General features: G+C 36.1%; 1 protein-coding gene across 3 annotated transcripts in view; it reads left to right on the forward strand.

Annotated features, from left to right (window-relative positions):
- The window catches only part of LOC117323006 (homeobox protein Meis1-like), a 91,682-nt gene that overhangs the window by 42,275 nt on the left and 31,508 nt on the right, over positions 1 to 17,899 (forward strand). For all 3 annotated transcript variants that reach the window (XM_033877989.1, XM_033877986.1, XM_033877987.1), the window contains one exon: positions 16,758 to 16,912. In XM_033877989.1, coding sequence (XP_033733880.1) covers positions 16,758 to 16,912 — 155 coding nt within the window. The remainder of the gene's footprint in view (positions 1 to 16,757; positions 16,913 to 17,899) is intronic.

The raw sequence follows: 17,899 nt of genomic DNA on the forward strand, positions 1-17,899 counted from the left end.
ATTGACGAAGAATGGTCGGCCATTCACAAGTAGTAACTTTGTTTCGTACATAACATGTGCCCTTGCAGCCAGCACCAGCAACAATGCTTAGTATAAATAGCCATGTAGAAGCTAATTTTTCCAGTGATTGGGCTCGTCTTTTGTGATATTTTTCCTTGCATGGCTTTTTTCCATGGATCCAGCTAGAAACATTAATGGTTTCGGCGGTCTAGTTACTTCATTTGATTGTATTGGACTGAATGTTTTCTGCGTGAGTGGCTACCCCAGGATTGTTCCTCGGCTCCTTATGCTTAACTGTGTCCTCCGCAGATTAAAACCGATTCACGATTGTGTGTAAATGCAAAATCTATAAAGATCGAAATAGGCAGGCGGAAATGTAAAGCCGCGGGACCGCATTAAGAAAGGGAAGTTAGCAGAAGAATGGCAATAATGAGACTGCAAGCTAGACAAAAGTAAATGTGCTATTTAATAAGACAAGCAGATTGGATATACAGTATAATGATTTCTTGGCGTGCTATCAGAAAATGTTCAATACAAGTATGGGTACGTAGGAGGGGGAACGGCGTGGACCAAGACTAGCGCCCCGCTTTATTTAACTGCATATAGCTCTATTGGATCCATTGAGATTGATAATTTGTGGCGTAGGTTTGGCCAGGGCACATGTGCGTTTTGATTGCTGGTATTGTATATACAAACACACAGTACACTGACACCCCGGAGTTATTTAAGAAAATCGGTAATGATTGCCTATTAAATTGGTATTTTCACAGAAGTGCTATTAGGACGTCGGGTCGTTGATAAAGGCCCAGAAGTCCCCTTCATATCCAGTTCTACTTGTGTAGATAAAGAATGGAAATTTGAATAGGTTCATAAATTGGCCCTCTCAGGTCTGGTGACATAGCCTATCCTCTCCGACCATGATTCTGTTACAGGCGATTGTCCAAGTGAAATCATCTGCAAAGTGTACCTTATCTGATCTCGTGCTCCGTACAGCCACGAAAAAAAATATACAAAACAAACACGCAGGCCAGGTAGGGGGTTGGACGGGTAGATGGCAGCACTGGTGTCTGGGGAGGGCGGTCTTCCGCACGCGTTAACTAGGGGTATCTGTGGCACCTCCAGCCTAACGTAAAGTGAATTTGATTGCACATATTTAATTTGTCCTTGAACTGCATTCTACTATATTGTGACCTATCATTCTCGATATTGAATGCCTTTATTCATTGGTTAGTCCATTTGTCGCCATTTCATTCACTGACGGAACATTCTCAAAACATTTTTTTTTTTCACACAATATCGTTACATTCTTTATAAGTTAAAAAGAATTCTACAAGAGATTTTCTGTTCTATTGTCAGGATATTAAGTGTTTAATGTATGTTTCAATGCCTCCCAGGTAGAGGGTAGGCTCGATGGAATAATCAAAAAACCTCTTACACCCCATCCCAAAATTTCGGAAATTGTTGGACTTGTAAGAGGACAGGAATTGCCATTTTACTTTTTACTCACCTTTTCACCCTCTCTAGAAAAGGATCTGCTTAAAATAACCGACACTCTCCCTACAATAGAACCTGCTTAAAATAACGGAATATCACATCCCAGAACTACCTACTGGCATCGGATAACAAGGAGCCAGAACACCATTATATTGTTTCAACTGTAAATCTGGTATCAATTTCGGAATCAATTCGCTCTTCAATTGATGTGTCTTCGTCATCAAAGCTATTCTATCATTTAATCACCCTCCTTCGGAGAGTCCAGTTGAAACTTGCAGGTCCCCCTATAGTAATCCTGGTTTGTGTGAAGTGTATGTACAGGGTATTCCCTAGTGGCCCTGGTATGGGTACCGCTACCTTCCCAGAGTTCACCTCTGAGCTGGCCTGTCCTAAAACTAATCGTGGTAATAGCACTTTAAGTTAGTCTCAAATTCGACCTGTCAAAATGAGCATTTTAGAGTTGTCTCAACTCTTTGTTGCGCTTTTCTTCGGTTTATGTGGGATTATTGCCTGCGAGTTTGATCCGGCCGGATAATATATGTCATCCCTACGGATCAATCAAGTCTATATAGGAACAACGAAAATGGACGCGCTTGCCAGCCAAAACAGGCTTTAGGGTCACGGAGCAAAATCTGTTCTCCTCTCCTCGATGTTTTTGAGATATAAATATGGTCGATTATATCAAACCCATTTCAATCCTTCGTCATTTATTTCAACACGCGTTACTCGATTACTATACGTACCCGTGTTAGATCAATAACGCAATTTTAAACATTTTATACACAACTAAACCGTAATATTGTGCACAACCATAAATTACATTAGGCCTTTGATTTTTTCAACACTATTTAAATTTACATATGTACGATCATTTTGAAAAGTGCTGGGTTTTAGAGTAATGGTGCAATAAAAAGGTTTTTAGTAAGAGGTATTCTCGGCCTAGCTGAACCAAATCATTATAGCCATGCACAGGTATAAAAATGTCAGAGTAAATTGTTCCTAATATATACAGAAAAAAAAGCCTTAAGATTTAACTAAAGGTATGTATACAATTTCAGTCAGCTTAATGCTATGCTGAGAATTTCTTCTTTTTTTTTAATTTTGTTAAATAATTTTTTTTTTAAATTATAAATCAACATGTTATTTTTGTTTCTAGTGATAATATTGACTTATGGTAATTTCAAAATACAACCAATAAATGTTTAAGTATCTTTTTAAATGTTAGAAATCTGTTGAGCAATGATGTCGGAGCTTAGTATATTGTGCCTGGTTGACAGATTTAGGAATGTATTCGGCCAGGTGAAGTGTGCGTTGCTCCATCTTGACTGGAGGAAAGTGATTAGGGTGATAGCGTTATTTGTCCATGTGTGTTGGGCTGGGGTGAGTCAATACCGCACACACTAGACCAGACACCCGCTGACCCAGCACATACACCTTATTTTCAGTGATAAGAGTTTAAATTTTTACAAACAATGAATACAGATCTTCCCAGCAACTACACCAAATCGGGTTGACTCGGTAGTGTCGGTGGACCACGGTTGTCCGTATGATAAACAGCGTGATTTTGGTCAGGCACTCGGCAATGGTAGAAGTCGAACCAGGCCGGTACCCCAGTATTTTATTATCGATTTTTGTCTGTGCTTGCCCTTTGTGAAGTGTGTTCCATGCAGGACCTTATCAGGTGGTGAATTACACTATCAGCTAGTCTCCCTTAGTCGTAGTTGTTGAGTCGAGTTACTGATCCCAATAGTCAGTGTTTTCACCACTAACACCCGTCACACACGTTTCACAAATTTAGCCAATTTTCTTGTACTTTGAAACTAATTTCTGTCAGTATGGTGTTAGAAATTCATCAACATTCGAAGACACTTTTTTTTTTATCCATTGCCCCTATTAGCATGATTTGATTAATTAGAAAGAATCATTAATCTGATACAAGAAATAATTAATTAGGAAAATGTCCATTTCAGACTTTATACGCTCTATTCACACCTGTGGGTGATTTGGTTTCATATCGGGAGATCGGAGAAAGAAATGTATTTCTGTCAATATTAGTGCACAATGGGACTCAAATCCTCTTTTTTTTCCCTCTTCAATGTATAACAAATGCAGTGCAGTGCCTCTATACACACAAATCAGGCGGCTTATCATTTTTTTGACATGCTTGGCAGGAAACGTTTTGTAGTATTTGTGGCCACCATTTGTGACCATGGTAGAGATGCTGTCCGTTCGCTTTCTGGAGGGATTTGGAGGGAGGGCCCAAACGTAGGATCAGTTAAATAGCCCGTGTTTGGTGTGTAAACATACAAATAGGAAGGATATTATAAGGATCACCTCCAATGAAACCGTTTTGTTTGATTTCAAATCTGTTCATTCCACCGATTAAATGGGCACCGAGGCAGTTAATCTGGGTCCCTGTTCTGCTCTGAGTAAACATGGCTGCCTTGTGTGTGGAAAGGATCGGGCAAACCCCATTAAAACATTTATGTCCGTGTAAGCTGACTGAATTGAATGTCTTTGCAATAATATTTGGCCTTTACAAACAAATTGTTGTGTTAGCTAAACACATTTGTATACAAGTTAACTTTTAATATCGGTTCATCACCGACTCGGGGTTTGTTTGTAGGGGAGGGATTCAGGGGAGGTGCAGAGGGGAGGGGCAACAGTAAATTACCACCCGGGGAAGGGAGAAAAGGATTTTAAGGGGCGTGTGTTGTATGTATGTTATAAATGATGGAAGGCAAACAAGTTTATTGGTATTGAGTAGAAGTTATGACAACATGACAGTTTGGATGAATACAAATGACGATGCAGTAAATCATTGTAATGGCAAATTCTGAGGTGAAAATAGACAAGTCTAGATTTAAATATACACACACAACTTCCTCTCTGACACACACAACTGTCCGACACACACAAGCAAAATTACCCCTCTCACACAATCTCCTTCCCTCACACACTCGCACAACTCCTCCTCTACCACCCACAGCCCCCTCCTTCACACACTAGATATTATAATCCTCTACCCCATAATACCCTGCCCAGCCCTGCCCCTGCCCCCCTGCCCCCCTGCCCCCCGCCCCCCAGCCCCAGCCCCCCAGCCCCTGCCTGCAGCAACCCCCTCCCCAGGCCTTAATTGAACTGTAAAGTCACAGTTAATGCTGGATGTGGTAGTGAAATGATTTGATTTGTACAAAGTATTCGAAACAGGATATTCACAAAAGTGTTAAAGGGTTAACATTAAACCTAAATCTGTCTACATTTTGTCCTGCGGTATGGAAATGAGCGCCACTTCCCTTCCCCCCCCCCCCTCGATGTTAGTACACAATAAATTTGTAGTGTCAGGGCCCCTATACAGATATTTAACTGGTGTTGTATAGTCTAGGAGAGCTTGTCCCTATGACATTTTTATATCGCTTCCCCATTTGTTGGTAAATCAGAAAGTAACGAGGATAGTTTTTAACCTGTGAACTTTGATGCTAAACCGGCCATTGACAAATGGCAAATATTTGAAAACCTAATTCCTGTGCTTGGGTAAGTTAAATCGTTTGTCCCTATTCTGACGTCCGACACATTTTAAAGCCAGTTAGGGGAGTTTTGTGAAGTCTGTATTTCCACTTGCACAATTTGAACGTCATAAAAAACGGATTTGTGGTATTAAAAGTTTCACGTGAAGTAGCGAAATTAAATCGGTATTAAGGGGAACTATCATGTCCATGTGCAGAAGATAGCATTGAAATTGCCATATAAAGATAAAAGTTTGTGTTCTGTATGAAAGATGAGGTTCCTGGTCATATGTACATTGTGACATGTATACAATAATGGTTGTATTGTGTCCGAACTCTTCTTGGCTAGAAAATACGGATATACTTGACACTTAAATATGCACATAGCTAATTTTCTGAAATCTTACACTTTAAATGCGATGCAAACATTTCTTAAAGTCAGCAAAGATTATTCACAAACTCTTGAAATATTTAATTGCATTTAAAAAATTCTTGAAAAGACACATTTAATTGCATTTAAAAAATTCTTGAAAAGACACCCTTTAAGAGAGGATTGATTTATATAAGAATGTTGTGAAGTGTTTAGAAACGTTGCTAAAATGTAACTTTTAGTAGACGATCGGATACGAGTATTAAATGTTGGGTTTTTAGGGCGCGGTTAATAAAAACACATTATTCTTATTCCGGAATAATAATTATTTGTTAATATCGGGAAATAAAGTACGGAAAATTAATTGTACAATCAGGTTTAATAACAGATATATGTGGACAGGATTTAGAGTAATGATTAGATGAGCCAGTGATTAGATACTGGTGATTTAGCGACACTGGGCCAAGCATGTGTACATTGGGGCAAATTACATGTAATCATATTGAAATGATAAAAATTACGGGGTATTTTATTATATAAACTCTAGACGCAGGACCACAACCAGAACGAAATTTACAAATTTGCACAGCCGGAAGAAAAAAACGTTTATGTATACAGTGTAATGTACACAAATTATAGGGTTCCCACTATGAATTAAAACACAGCACAAATATGTTTTGTAAAAGAGAAAGCCGCAGAGACTGAGAGATTGAATTTATATACCAACTGTCTGTACAAATCCTAGCCGGCACAATATTTTAAATTATCAAAATGATATCCCAAGAAAGCAAAAGTTAGAAGTGATAATGGGAAGATATTTTGTTTTCAAAAAAAAACATTAGTAAAACTGTCTACATTTGCTGACAATATTAAATTTTATGAATAGACAAGTTCTTGTTTTTTCGTTTTATTGAAAAAATAATTGAATTCTGAGTCTTCATTGTAGATATCATTCGCTGAAAATAATTCAATAGAAAAAACACAACTTATAAAATATTAATAACAGCAAGCAAAATTTTATGCAAGCTGTTGAATTTTAAAAAAATGTATATTTTGAATGTTTATCAAAACTCAAATACCAAGCTTTTGTTTATGGAAGGCAGCGTCCTGTACCATATTTCCCCCATTAAACCATTAACAGCAATCTATAAATAAAAGGGACAGATACTCGGGTAATGGTTCATTCATTACAGTTTTATCTTAAAAAATCGGGAAATTTTATAGCAGTTATTTACTCCAGTTTTAAATGTATTTAACCGAATTTATATATGACTTTTAATGATGTTGAGTGTACAAAGGTGGAAGGGGGTTGATTTCAGGAAATATATGTAAGGTAATATGTCAGTATGTATACAGGTGACATTATACCTAGAACTGTTTATATTAAGTCCCCACTTCAAAACACAGTGCACTTCATCGGCTGTCAAACAAATTTTGTGGTTGAATTGAAATAATAAAAATGCTGGCATCTTCTGGTGGATAATGTAATGTACTTTTATCATTGAAATATGAAAATCTTTAATTATGGATTTTAAAGATGCCAGTCACCTTTTAAAAACAGTTGCTTGATGAAGAAGGTAAACTAATTTTGAATAAAAATTATTAAATATGAAAATGTATTTGATCATAAATGAAATGTTTGCATAAATATATATTAAAAGATACTATCTTTGTTAGATGCAAAATTTATTTGATCGATCATAATAAAAGGATTGAGTTATAGTATATTAAACTTTGAACAAAAGATAAAAAGTTTGAATTATGATATATGTGTTTTAATTTATTAAAGATGCATGCCCCTAGCAAGAATAATTCATTGATCCTCAATGAAAATTTTAAATTGGAATATTAAACCTGCAAAATGTATTTTGATAAAAAATCAATGTGGAATCTTTAATCAGTCAAGAGTAATTACAGCATTGTATCTGGTTGAAATATTAAGGATGGTAATCCCATGATAATATATACTTTTATCGAGATTAATTAGCTTTAATTATATGCTACAGGCCTCTGGATTTCTCAGATAAGGGCTGTGGGTATATTTACTAATGCTGTTTGTTTAGACACAATCAAAGTGTTTTGCTGTCTGTGTATAAACTGACCAGTTTGGAGGAATTAGTGGACAGTGGTCAGTGTATTGTAGTGTCAGTATCCACTACCTGTATCAATTACTGGTATTAATATTGCTGACCAGTATAGGGGTCAAAAATAATTAACATCCATGTTGATTGGATATATTGTTGGTCTAAATTCTGAATTAGGGATCTGTCCTTAGGATGATCACTGCTGACCGCTACTGACCACTGCCGCCCTGCCATCTGACCGATGACCGCCACAAGTCCATCCAATCAGGGATATATTTGCTGGCAGCCCTGATTAATATATGGGTATGGCTTTTCAATCTGCCCAAAGAGAGATCATTAGGTGATTTTAATTGGAAACATGTTCCATCACCGGGAAAGACATTAAACGTGTCCAGTCTCCACTTGGAGATGTCAGCCTACCCCCATAGTTCACATACTGAAAATTAATCCCACTCCATACCCCATATTTCTGTACCCTGTCTGTATAGCTACTCTCGTAGAATGAAATACAGAGTATAATATGGCAGACATTTGTGTCGGAATTTTGACCATTGATAGGCCAGTGTTGTTTTAGACAGTATAGTCTAGAAATGTCTAGTGTACAATTTCAAGATAACGATGTTTTGGTAGGTCGGCTAGTCCCAAAGGGCTGGTGGCTGACCACATCTTTGAAGGGGTAGAAATTGCCTAATGACCATTAGTGTTGTGTCCCTGGCTTGACCTAGCCCATGGTCAGCGAAACTTGACCAGAAGTGAAGATAAGAGTTGTTGGCTGTTGTAAAGGGGCTCATGCTCCAATGAAATTGAGATAATTTGTTTTCAAGCTTTTAATGAAACCCATGTGATTCTGGTGGTAGAACATTCTCTGTTCATTGGGTTTCCTTGGAATTGACTAATTCCAAGAATTTTTGCAGCAGGCAGATTTTTATTCCAACTTGATAAGGATATTAGTGAAAGGTAATGGAAGAAAATTTTCCTGATTAAATAAAGCTGGTGTGGTAATTTTCAGCTGGTAAGAAGGTGATGCGTATCAATTTTTGAACTGGTGAAATAGGTCCGGAGTACAGATGAGTATTTGTACGACCTTTGAACTCTAATTAACGATCATGTTTGCAATTAGATTAAGACTTGTTAAAATGTCAAAGCCAGGAATAGCACAAACCTTTATGTTTTTCGTATTTAATTAGTCGGAATGGTACGGAAACTGAAATACATACATTGAGCTGTGATTTCCCAAGCTGGGAGACCATTGTAACGACAAGTTGAAATTTCACAGGTTTTGCAGGCAAATTGTAGCTGACCTGTGTTCAACCCCAAAAAAAGTGTTTGGAATCTTAATTTTGTTTGTAGATGAATTGGAACTAAATTTGTTTTGAAACGCATTGCAATATATGAAAATATTTTACAGATAACAGGATATTTTTTCTATTGTTGTCTAAAGATGAATTGTAAAATTTATACATTTTCCAAGTACCTTTAGAAGAAAAGTTTATTTAGAGTCGACCGATAGAGTGTTGAGTATATACATTCAAAGCTCCAAGTTTACAAACGAGACTTCCGTGGAGATATATTATAAATCTGTTCACTTGTGAGAATTGTGTAGAAAAGTGGAATAATTTAATTGGCTGTATTTGTGTGTCTGTGTATGTTTGTGTGTGGCTTGACACTGGTCTTTGGTTTACATCTGTGTTACCTGTAGCCTAGTGTACAGAAGATTGATGGCCGACCACAACCAGTATTTACACTGAATCAATGCTAACTATGACTTACAATTCAACATGAGGGTTAGAAGGTCATTCGTAATTTTGGAAGTATCGTTACAAGCTCCACCCTGCCTCAAAAAAGGCCAATCATAACCTTAAATGGATGTTGACCTCCGAACCTGCTGTGTGTTAATTTTACTTAGCCAAAATCCCCTTTTCAGAGACTGGGAAATGTTGGAGGTGTAAGGGATATCTTGATGGATTGGATTACTACCTATTTAAATTTTTGAAAGAATAATTACACTATTTTATTTTTTCTGACAGAAATTGAAGTGTGATTTTGTTTACTTTATTCATTGTTTGCATATCTTACTGTCTGATATCCTGGATTCTTTATAAATAAAATAAAGGAAGAATGTCTGAATAAACAATAAACTACATTAAAAAAAAAAAAAGATTTGAAAAAATTTTAACAACAAAAAATTCAATGGTAAGGGAAACACCTTCAGCTGAAAGAATGTTTTCCCAGTAAAGAATAATGAATTTATGAGGTAGATTTTGTCATTATTTCCTAAGTCACATAAATAACCCTTGGAAACGTAGAATAATTGAAAGCTGACATTAAGCCACCTTCCCTGTAACAGAGCCCTGAAAATTGACAGGATTTCTCAGCCCTATATCGTAGACAACCAGACATGCGATTTTTTCACAGCGGCTATCAAATTACCATTACCTATCGAAAAATAAGTACTGCAATGTTGTTCCATTTTCTTGTTTAATTTTTACACCCTGATAGATGTGTTTCTTTAACAGCAGGAACACAGAGATAGGGGTTAAATAGTATTTTAAGCAGACACCGGTAGAAGATAGGACACAGCATGGGTGGGGATGGCTGGGGAAGATCGCCCTGGCGATTCGGACCCACCCAGGACAACCACGGGGACAGAATTACGGGTAGTATTTACTGTAAAAACACCATCTACACAGGAAATCGTCAAACACCTCTGGGGGGAAGAAAACAGTGTGTTTTATTGTCGGGGAAGGAACAGTAAGCTGGTGATTCATCACCGGCTATAGCAAACCTGTGAGACAGGGGAGATAATCCAAGCTAGCAGCCATAGAGGATCTGACATCATCATATCTTCACAATTATATAACATTCTTTTTGTTATTTAATTTGTATATCTCCAGCTGCCGGTAATTCAATAGAATGGTTTTATCTTTATGATGCTTTCTCTGCCTCCCCTGATCATGTTGCCATACCGATAGGTCTAGCTGAACAGCTTGGAAGTGAATTGAATTGCACTCCAGTTTTTCGTCCATATTTTTCAAGTATGGTGATTTCCTGGTGAAAGAGCTACTGCCTGTATTGATTCCATCTTAGCAACCTATGGTGGGCAGAAACTGGAGAGAGCTGTCCCGTCCATCGCGTGATTGACGCAAATCAATGGGCCTTGTTCATTTCAGGAACTGTGTGAATTATGACATTCATTTCTAGTTTGATTTACGAGCATCCCCATACGATGCAATGTTATACATACACATTAAAAAGTTATTTTTTCCATTGTATTGTTAGGGACGATTCCTTTCCAGCTTAAATTTAAATTGATCATTTATATATATCACACACACACATATATATATGTATATAATGATTCAGACAACAGACTGTCGACAGACTGTATCAGAAGTGACGATTTATACTTATTACAGGACCCAGATAGAAACTATAGGCTTTATAATCTATTGTATCCAAACTTTATACAAGAAACATTTTAAAGTGTTGGCTACAAATATATATATATATATTTTAAAACTCATCAATAATATTCATATATGTTATTATTTTTTTTAAACTCATCCATAATATTTAGATATGTTCTATATATTTTTATTAGCATTAAATTCATACAATAGAAATTCTTTCATGTTGAATTCTCATAAATCAATCCTTTGTGAATAGAATCTAAAACTTTTGATATTTTTTTAAATATTTCATCAGTTAAAGTCTTTTCTGATATTTTTAGTTTACTTCCTTGTGGGTTCAGAGAACTAGATAAAAAATCTCGCACCAGGTATATATATATATATATATATATGATATCTCGGGCAGGATGCCTCTTACATTTTTACCTTTTTACTTGTCAATATTGTTCCCTACCTGTTAAGCGAAGTGTCCTAGTTTCACTTGAGTTTTAAGATTTAGTCTGTATTTGTTTAGAATTTTGCCGGGTGAGTCTGATCCTGGCAACCAAAAGTTTCTCTGATAAGGGACTATGGCGTGTATTATCAGAGTTAGGCTCATGGAGAACTACAAAATCCTAGCTAAATTTAGGTCACACAAATATGTTTATTTATTTTATTAAGCACGCAGTGTGCTAATGTCAAAGGTTTATCAGACGATATTAATATTCCTTTAAAGCTGGTGGAAATTTTGAATGACATAAGTTTTTAAAGATAAAATATATCTTTTATATAGATCTAAACGTACAATAAATCAACACATTTTCACAATTAAAATTGATTGTTACTTGTTTGTTTTTTGTTTATTTAAAAAAAACGTGATCAATACACTATGACACATTCAATTGTAAAACGGATATTGATTATTGTAAACAAATTTGAATATTCATCAATTTTTGTTATTATTATGAAATATGACAGATACATTCTTCTATAGATAAAAAAAAATCCTGATCTGGGAAAATAACATCCTGTTGAGCTTGAATTGATTAAATTGTATTATAATCGGATTGCTTGTAAAGTATGACATATGATGGTAGACTTGTACAATAGGACTTGATGTTTTGACAAGTTAGCGGATTGTGTCTGACACAAATAAATATACAATCAATTCTGAAATGTTTACAAGCTTTTTCAAATTAAGGTTGGAAAAGAAAAAAAAAATATATAAATAAGTATGATGAAAACAAAAGTGTAGATTTTTATGCAAATGCAGTTTCTGGAGTTATTTATTTATTTACACATTAAAATAAAGAAAATACATTTCTTGGATTTAATCTACAGTTATATGTATATATGAAAGCATATACACAAAGATTTTACATATATACAGTAAGAAAAAATAAAGGAAATGGTTTGTAAGATAATTAATAGCTGTGGTGTATAAATTTATACAAACAGGGCCGGTAGGAGCTGGTATGTTATAGAGTTTAAAATGAAGGCAATTAATTTGTCAGTGGGGACCTGTCAGGTGGTGGTGACAAGCTGAGGGAGAATTATGAATCTCCCGAACAATTAAGTGGGAGATATGAAATATAAAGGCTACTGTGTAGCGTATGTAATTCATATGTAATAATGCATAAGGCCGGGGCTAGAAAATTTTTTATGAGTGTTGACAGTAGAGCAGTATGACATGTCATTTGTTATAAAATAGTAAGTGGCGATGTTATCCCGAGGGTGTAGTATTTAGTGCTCGGAGACACTACCCATCCTATTCAAGGCATTGTGCTATGGATAAGGCCTGTTATTGACAGGAGATAGACCGGTCACTCATCTTGTTCAACTGTCACCAGCTACCCTGGGGCTGACCAGCTCACAAAACCTCTGTATACCCTAAACAGCGCTCATTATACCTCTGTCCAGTGATTTGTGTAACATCTGCATAACCACTGCCTCAGTGGACTAAATATACTCGCATGTGGGCTGGCATGGATTCTAACTCTACTGCAATGTCACGAAAAATTCTTGGAAAAATGCTGGGTTTGTATTTTGCCTACATCATGTTTAATTATTGCATTATAAACGATTTCTTGAAATTTAATTTGTGCTTTTTTGCCACTTTAAATTGTAACTGAAATGGTTAAAACAAATTCTCTGATAAAAAAGTGTTTGTATTATTCCTATGAATCTTGTTGGAATTTGTCGCATTATGTAACTTTTGTGATAATTTTATTGGATCTTTCTTAATGAGGTTTATTCCAACATTCATCATTAATTTGAATTTAAAAAGATATATGGAGGGGGGGGGGGGAAGTTTAAACTCTTGCAATTAGAACACCTGTCACAGGTTTAAAATACATATGTCATTACAAGTACTTTCTACAAATTAATGGGGCTTTGAAAATGTCAATGGAAGTAATTTCAGTTGAAAAGTGCCAAGAGGATATCGTATTTCATGTTTCGTTTTTTTTTTTTTTAATTTTGAAGCACAAATCATTATAATCATAACTGTTTCAGATGTGCATGTGTCCGGAGTAGTTTGATATTCTATTGATGAGAATTTGTTGATGTGTTTCGAAGGTAGTGGTGTTCGAGAGAGAACAAATTTACTAATAGGTTTTGAGTAGTGAACGGATCTGCAGTCTGAACTCCTGTAGATCGGTATGGGGCTGTGATATCACTCTGACAAGTTTTGATGGATGGACTAGGAAATCATTTCTGACAATCGGCCATATTTCCCTGCTTAAAGAAATTACATACCCACGATAACAATTTTTATCTCCGTGAAATCATGGAGCTCCCACATTGACGATCCCGAGTTTTAGTTAGAGGCCACCAACTTTTAATCAAGCCTACATATTTTCTGCTTAAACGCATTCTCTATCTTTCCATTTAAATCGTCCTCTGTTGTAATTATTTAACCAAGAAGATTTTCAAACCTATGAATACGGAAGACCCTGTTGTCTGCGACTGGGACACAACCAGAGTCAGTCGGACAGACCCTCGGAAAGTGAAATTGTGTGGGTTTTTTTTTTTTATTATTTGTGTGTGTATGTCTGTTCAAACTGGAATGCTGTGAGGCCTTGGCACAAGCTGTTATTATGGTTGGTATATATTTAATAAATCACTGACGAGAAATGGGCTGATTGAATATTTTCCTGCCTTCAGTCCATATAGATAACTGATGATTTGGTTTGAAAGTATCTAATGATATTAATTTCGGAAACAAAACTTTCAGGGGAATAGGTCTGGATAGAAACGCTGGTCTATGTATCCTGAGATAACCCTCTTTTAAAATGGTAGCCGATTGTAATATGATTTCAGCTGTGCCATTTTCTATTTTTGCCATTCAACACTTTTACAGGATTTTGGGTAAGATTCTTTCCCTTTTTATTGGATTACAGGGAAAATTTGAGAGGGGACCCAATGAAGTCTTTCATCCAATTTGTCTTTGATTGGGAACGAATTCCTATTAATTTGTGATCATTCATAGCTCGGTAGCCAAGGTAATTAAATTGGAGGCTTGATGTGGGAAATATTGTTATTGAATCAGAAAATTTTGGCATTAGTGTCATGAAATTTGTGAAATGTACTCTAGTCGTTCCTTTCAGAAATGTCATTATCCTAAAGCAGCAAATAGAAGTTGTGCGTCTATAATGGTCGCTTCTGTAGAGGTGGGTTCGCCACTCCTGGCGTAATTGGGGAGGAAAGGGGAACCTCCGGTAATATCATAGGCTGAGGATGTAGGCTTGAGCTTTTCCTCGGAATAATACTTTTGCATTTCAACAGCCTTTTGCTGGTGTTATAGCACAGAGCTGAGGATTTCCTATAGTCATACGGTATTATCGTGTGAATCGAATTTGTGAGTTTTGCTGAATTTAATTTGATAACCTTTTCGCTCTTCAACTGCAATCACCATAGCATCGAGTCCCTGAAGTGCATCCAAGCACGACTCAAGTTGTTCATCACCTCAGTGAGAGACTGCAGGGTCAGAGTTACGATCCAGTCAACTTTTATCAAAATAACTTGCTTCTAAATTACATCATAGTGTTGTACTGTTGGCAGGAACATCAGAGGGCACAGGTTTGAACCCTGTTTTGGTGCATGGACACAAACATCTGAACTCGCAGACTTCAAAAAATACGGTTTTACTTTCACTACCTTACATCTGCACTTAAAAGCCGTCAGGGCTTTTTTTTTTGCTCAAAAATCTATTTACGATTAGTTTCACTATACAGATTTGATAACGTGTTTATTTACATGAGTTTTGTGGTAGAGCTAGCCCTGCTGTTATACCCATTCACAGCAGGCAAGCAAAATCTGAATGGATACATTATTTGTTTTTAACTTCTTTTCAGAATGCTTTTTCAATTGTAAATATAAATCACAAATGGAGATTGACGGGAATTTAATTTGAATTGAATATCCAGGTTGGTTACCAGACGGTATTTCATTCAAGAATTTTATGTTTTTTTTCTCTCTGCAAACGTGTTGTAACAAGAAGAGTTCAGGTGACTGGTAACGACACCCGTTATTTCATGGGTCACGGAATCATTGATCATCGATCAGTAGTGATTTGGCGACTATAAGGTATTATTATGGGATGTATCGAGTGTCTTCTCCTCGTAATTTATACCACAGGGCTCTCCGGAATTTCAAAACATACCCCCATACACGTAGGAGCCAGGTAAAGCCCTTAGGGAACTAGATCAGATAGGGCGAGAAACCCCAGTCAAGCTCGACACCATTGTTAGCATAGGCGTAGCTGAGACTCTATTCTCCCGACAAATTTCTTGGTTGGGAAGTAGGAATAAGGTGTTAGTTTAATTGTTAAATCGTGGAATTAAATGTCGTTCTGATCAGAGTTAATGACAGGCTTGATATACAGTCTTGAGAGATCTACACCTACAAAGTCCTTCGGTGATAATGTATTTTCGACACACTGCAACTTGCTGAAATAAGACCTTCACAAATTAAATTGAAATCGGGATAAAACAAAATTTTATTAGCATGTGAAAATTACATCCATGCATTCATTTATACAAAAATTGCAAATCTATCGTAAAAAGAAATGGTTGGATCTGGAATGAATTTGGACCTGTATATATACATACATATCGAATCACATGTAGATCATTAGAACAAATTGTACAGATGTGCATAGGATGAAGAGAAAAGTGTTTTATCTCGTTACAACAACCGCACACACTAAAAAAGAACTAGCCTCATTTTAACTGGAGCGTCAGGTGAAGAAATCTGGTACAGTTGAGTTTTGTGTCATCGGTAACCTTGGCTTTTATCCGTTAACGTAGCACTGTTAGCTTCTCCAGCAATCTATGCAGACAATTTTTCTGCAAAATCATTTGAAATAAAATTAATTTTTCGTGTCTGTATTCATACAAATCAATTTAAAGTCAAATCTAGGCCTACATGAATATCTTACATGTTTTTTCCCCCTCAAATTTATTTGTAGCTATGTCAGACTTTTACAGAAAGTTTCAGGAAATTGTGTTCTGTTTATAGATTGACAGATTTACTGGATTCCTTTCAGATGTATGATAATACAAAACACATTTATATACATATATACACACTGCTTTATGCAAGGTTTGCAAGGAATGAAATGGCAACTTAAAACTGTACAGAGAATTTAAATGCAGTTTCAATAGAACTCTTAAGGATCATCATGCTAGTAGCATTTTTCAATTAAGATTTCTTTAAGTGTAATAAGTTTTTTGTTTGAAAAGTGTCAATTTCATTTTCGATTAAACCGATTTGCATACTATTTGAAATGGAATTGTAAAAATATTATAAAAATTACTTACAGCTGATATTCTAGGCTAACACTAGGATAGCTGATGTTCTTGGAAGTCTATTTGGTCAATAACTTATTTCTTAATTGTCTTATGTTTTTCAGGTGACGGGTTGGATAATAGCGTAGGATCAGGGGAGGGAACTGCTGACGAGGATGCTGACGGAGACCGATCAAACTCAAAACGACAGAAAAAAAGGGGAATATTTCCAAAAGTAGCAACAAATATCATGCGAGCATGGTTATTTCAACATTTAACGGTAAGTGTATAAAAAGTGTCGAAGCTGAATTATTCATTTTTATTGACGATTACAGTGAAAGAAAAAATAATATTGAAGTCCATAAGGTTTAGCAGGCATTTGTGTTGAAGAAGATAAAAGTGCAAGAATTGTTAAAAACAAAATCAAATCGGAAAATATTTACAGCCCAACTATGACAATATCTTTTAAATATTAGTAGAAAGTCATTATTTAAGAATCAAGAGCTTTATGAAAATCAGGAGCAATTTGTCCAAGTTTAGCCGATAGGGAGATAAAAACAAGGATATGTCAACGATATGTCGATGACCGCTGCAAAATGGACAAGATCCCATAATTTGCTTTGCGTTCCGTAGCAATCTTCCAGATTTATTTATAAACATATTTACACTGAATTATGAATTAAAAAATTATAATAAAAAGGGGAAATGGCTCTGTGGAAGATAGGTTCTGTTGAGTGATAGTATTGCTCTATAATTACTGCAGATTGCCAACCAAGACTTTTATAATGAAAAATGTCAGAAAATGATGAATGCTCCGAGTCCGCGGATGAGGGATGGAAATTTTGATGTAATTTGTTTCCATATCGGTGTATTCCTTGTGTAATCCCCTTTTTAACAAGTAGTTGATATGTCAATGCGTATCCACGCAGTTTGGCCGGCCCCTACTATATCACAATATCACAGCTAAATCCCCTATCATCAAGGATTTCATATTGGCCGCAGAGAGAATATGAAATATGAAATATTTATTTTGTATCTCGAGATAGAAGAGCATTATCTGTGAAATGAATCTGCTACTAGAACGACATGATTAGCATATAAAGAATATGTCATCTTCCGCTGAGAGCGGCTAGCAGCCATCCCGGACGGTATTACCGGGATTGGGCAACAGCACTGATAGGGTCTTGAAGAGGGTTAACGGGTCGACCTCGGAACTGAAGAGAACTAAGGGACAAAACTCACTTGGGAAAGCAGTTCGTGTATTCCT

Source organism: Pecten maximus, chromosome 3, assembly GCF_902652985.1.
Source record: "Pecten maximus chromosome 3, xPecMax1.1, whole genome shotgun sequence".
Lineage (NCBI taxonomy): Eukaryota > Metazoa > Mollusca > Bivalvia > Pectinida > Pectinidae > Pecten > Pecten maximus.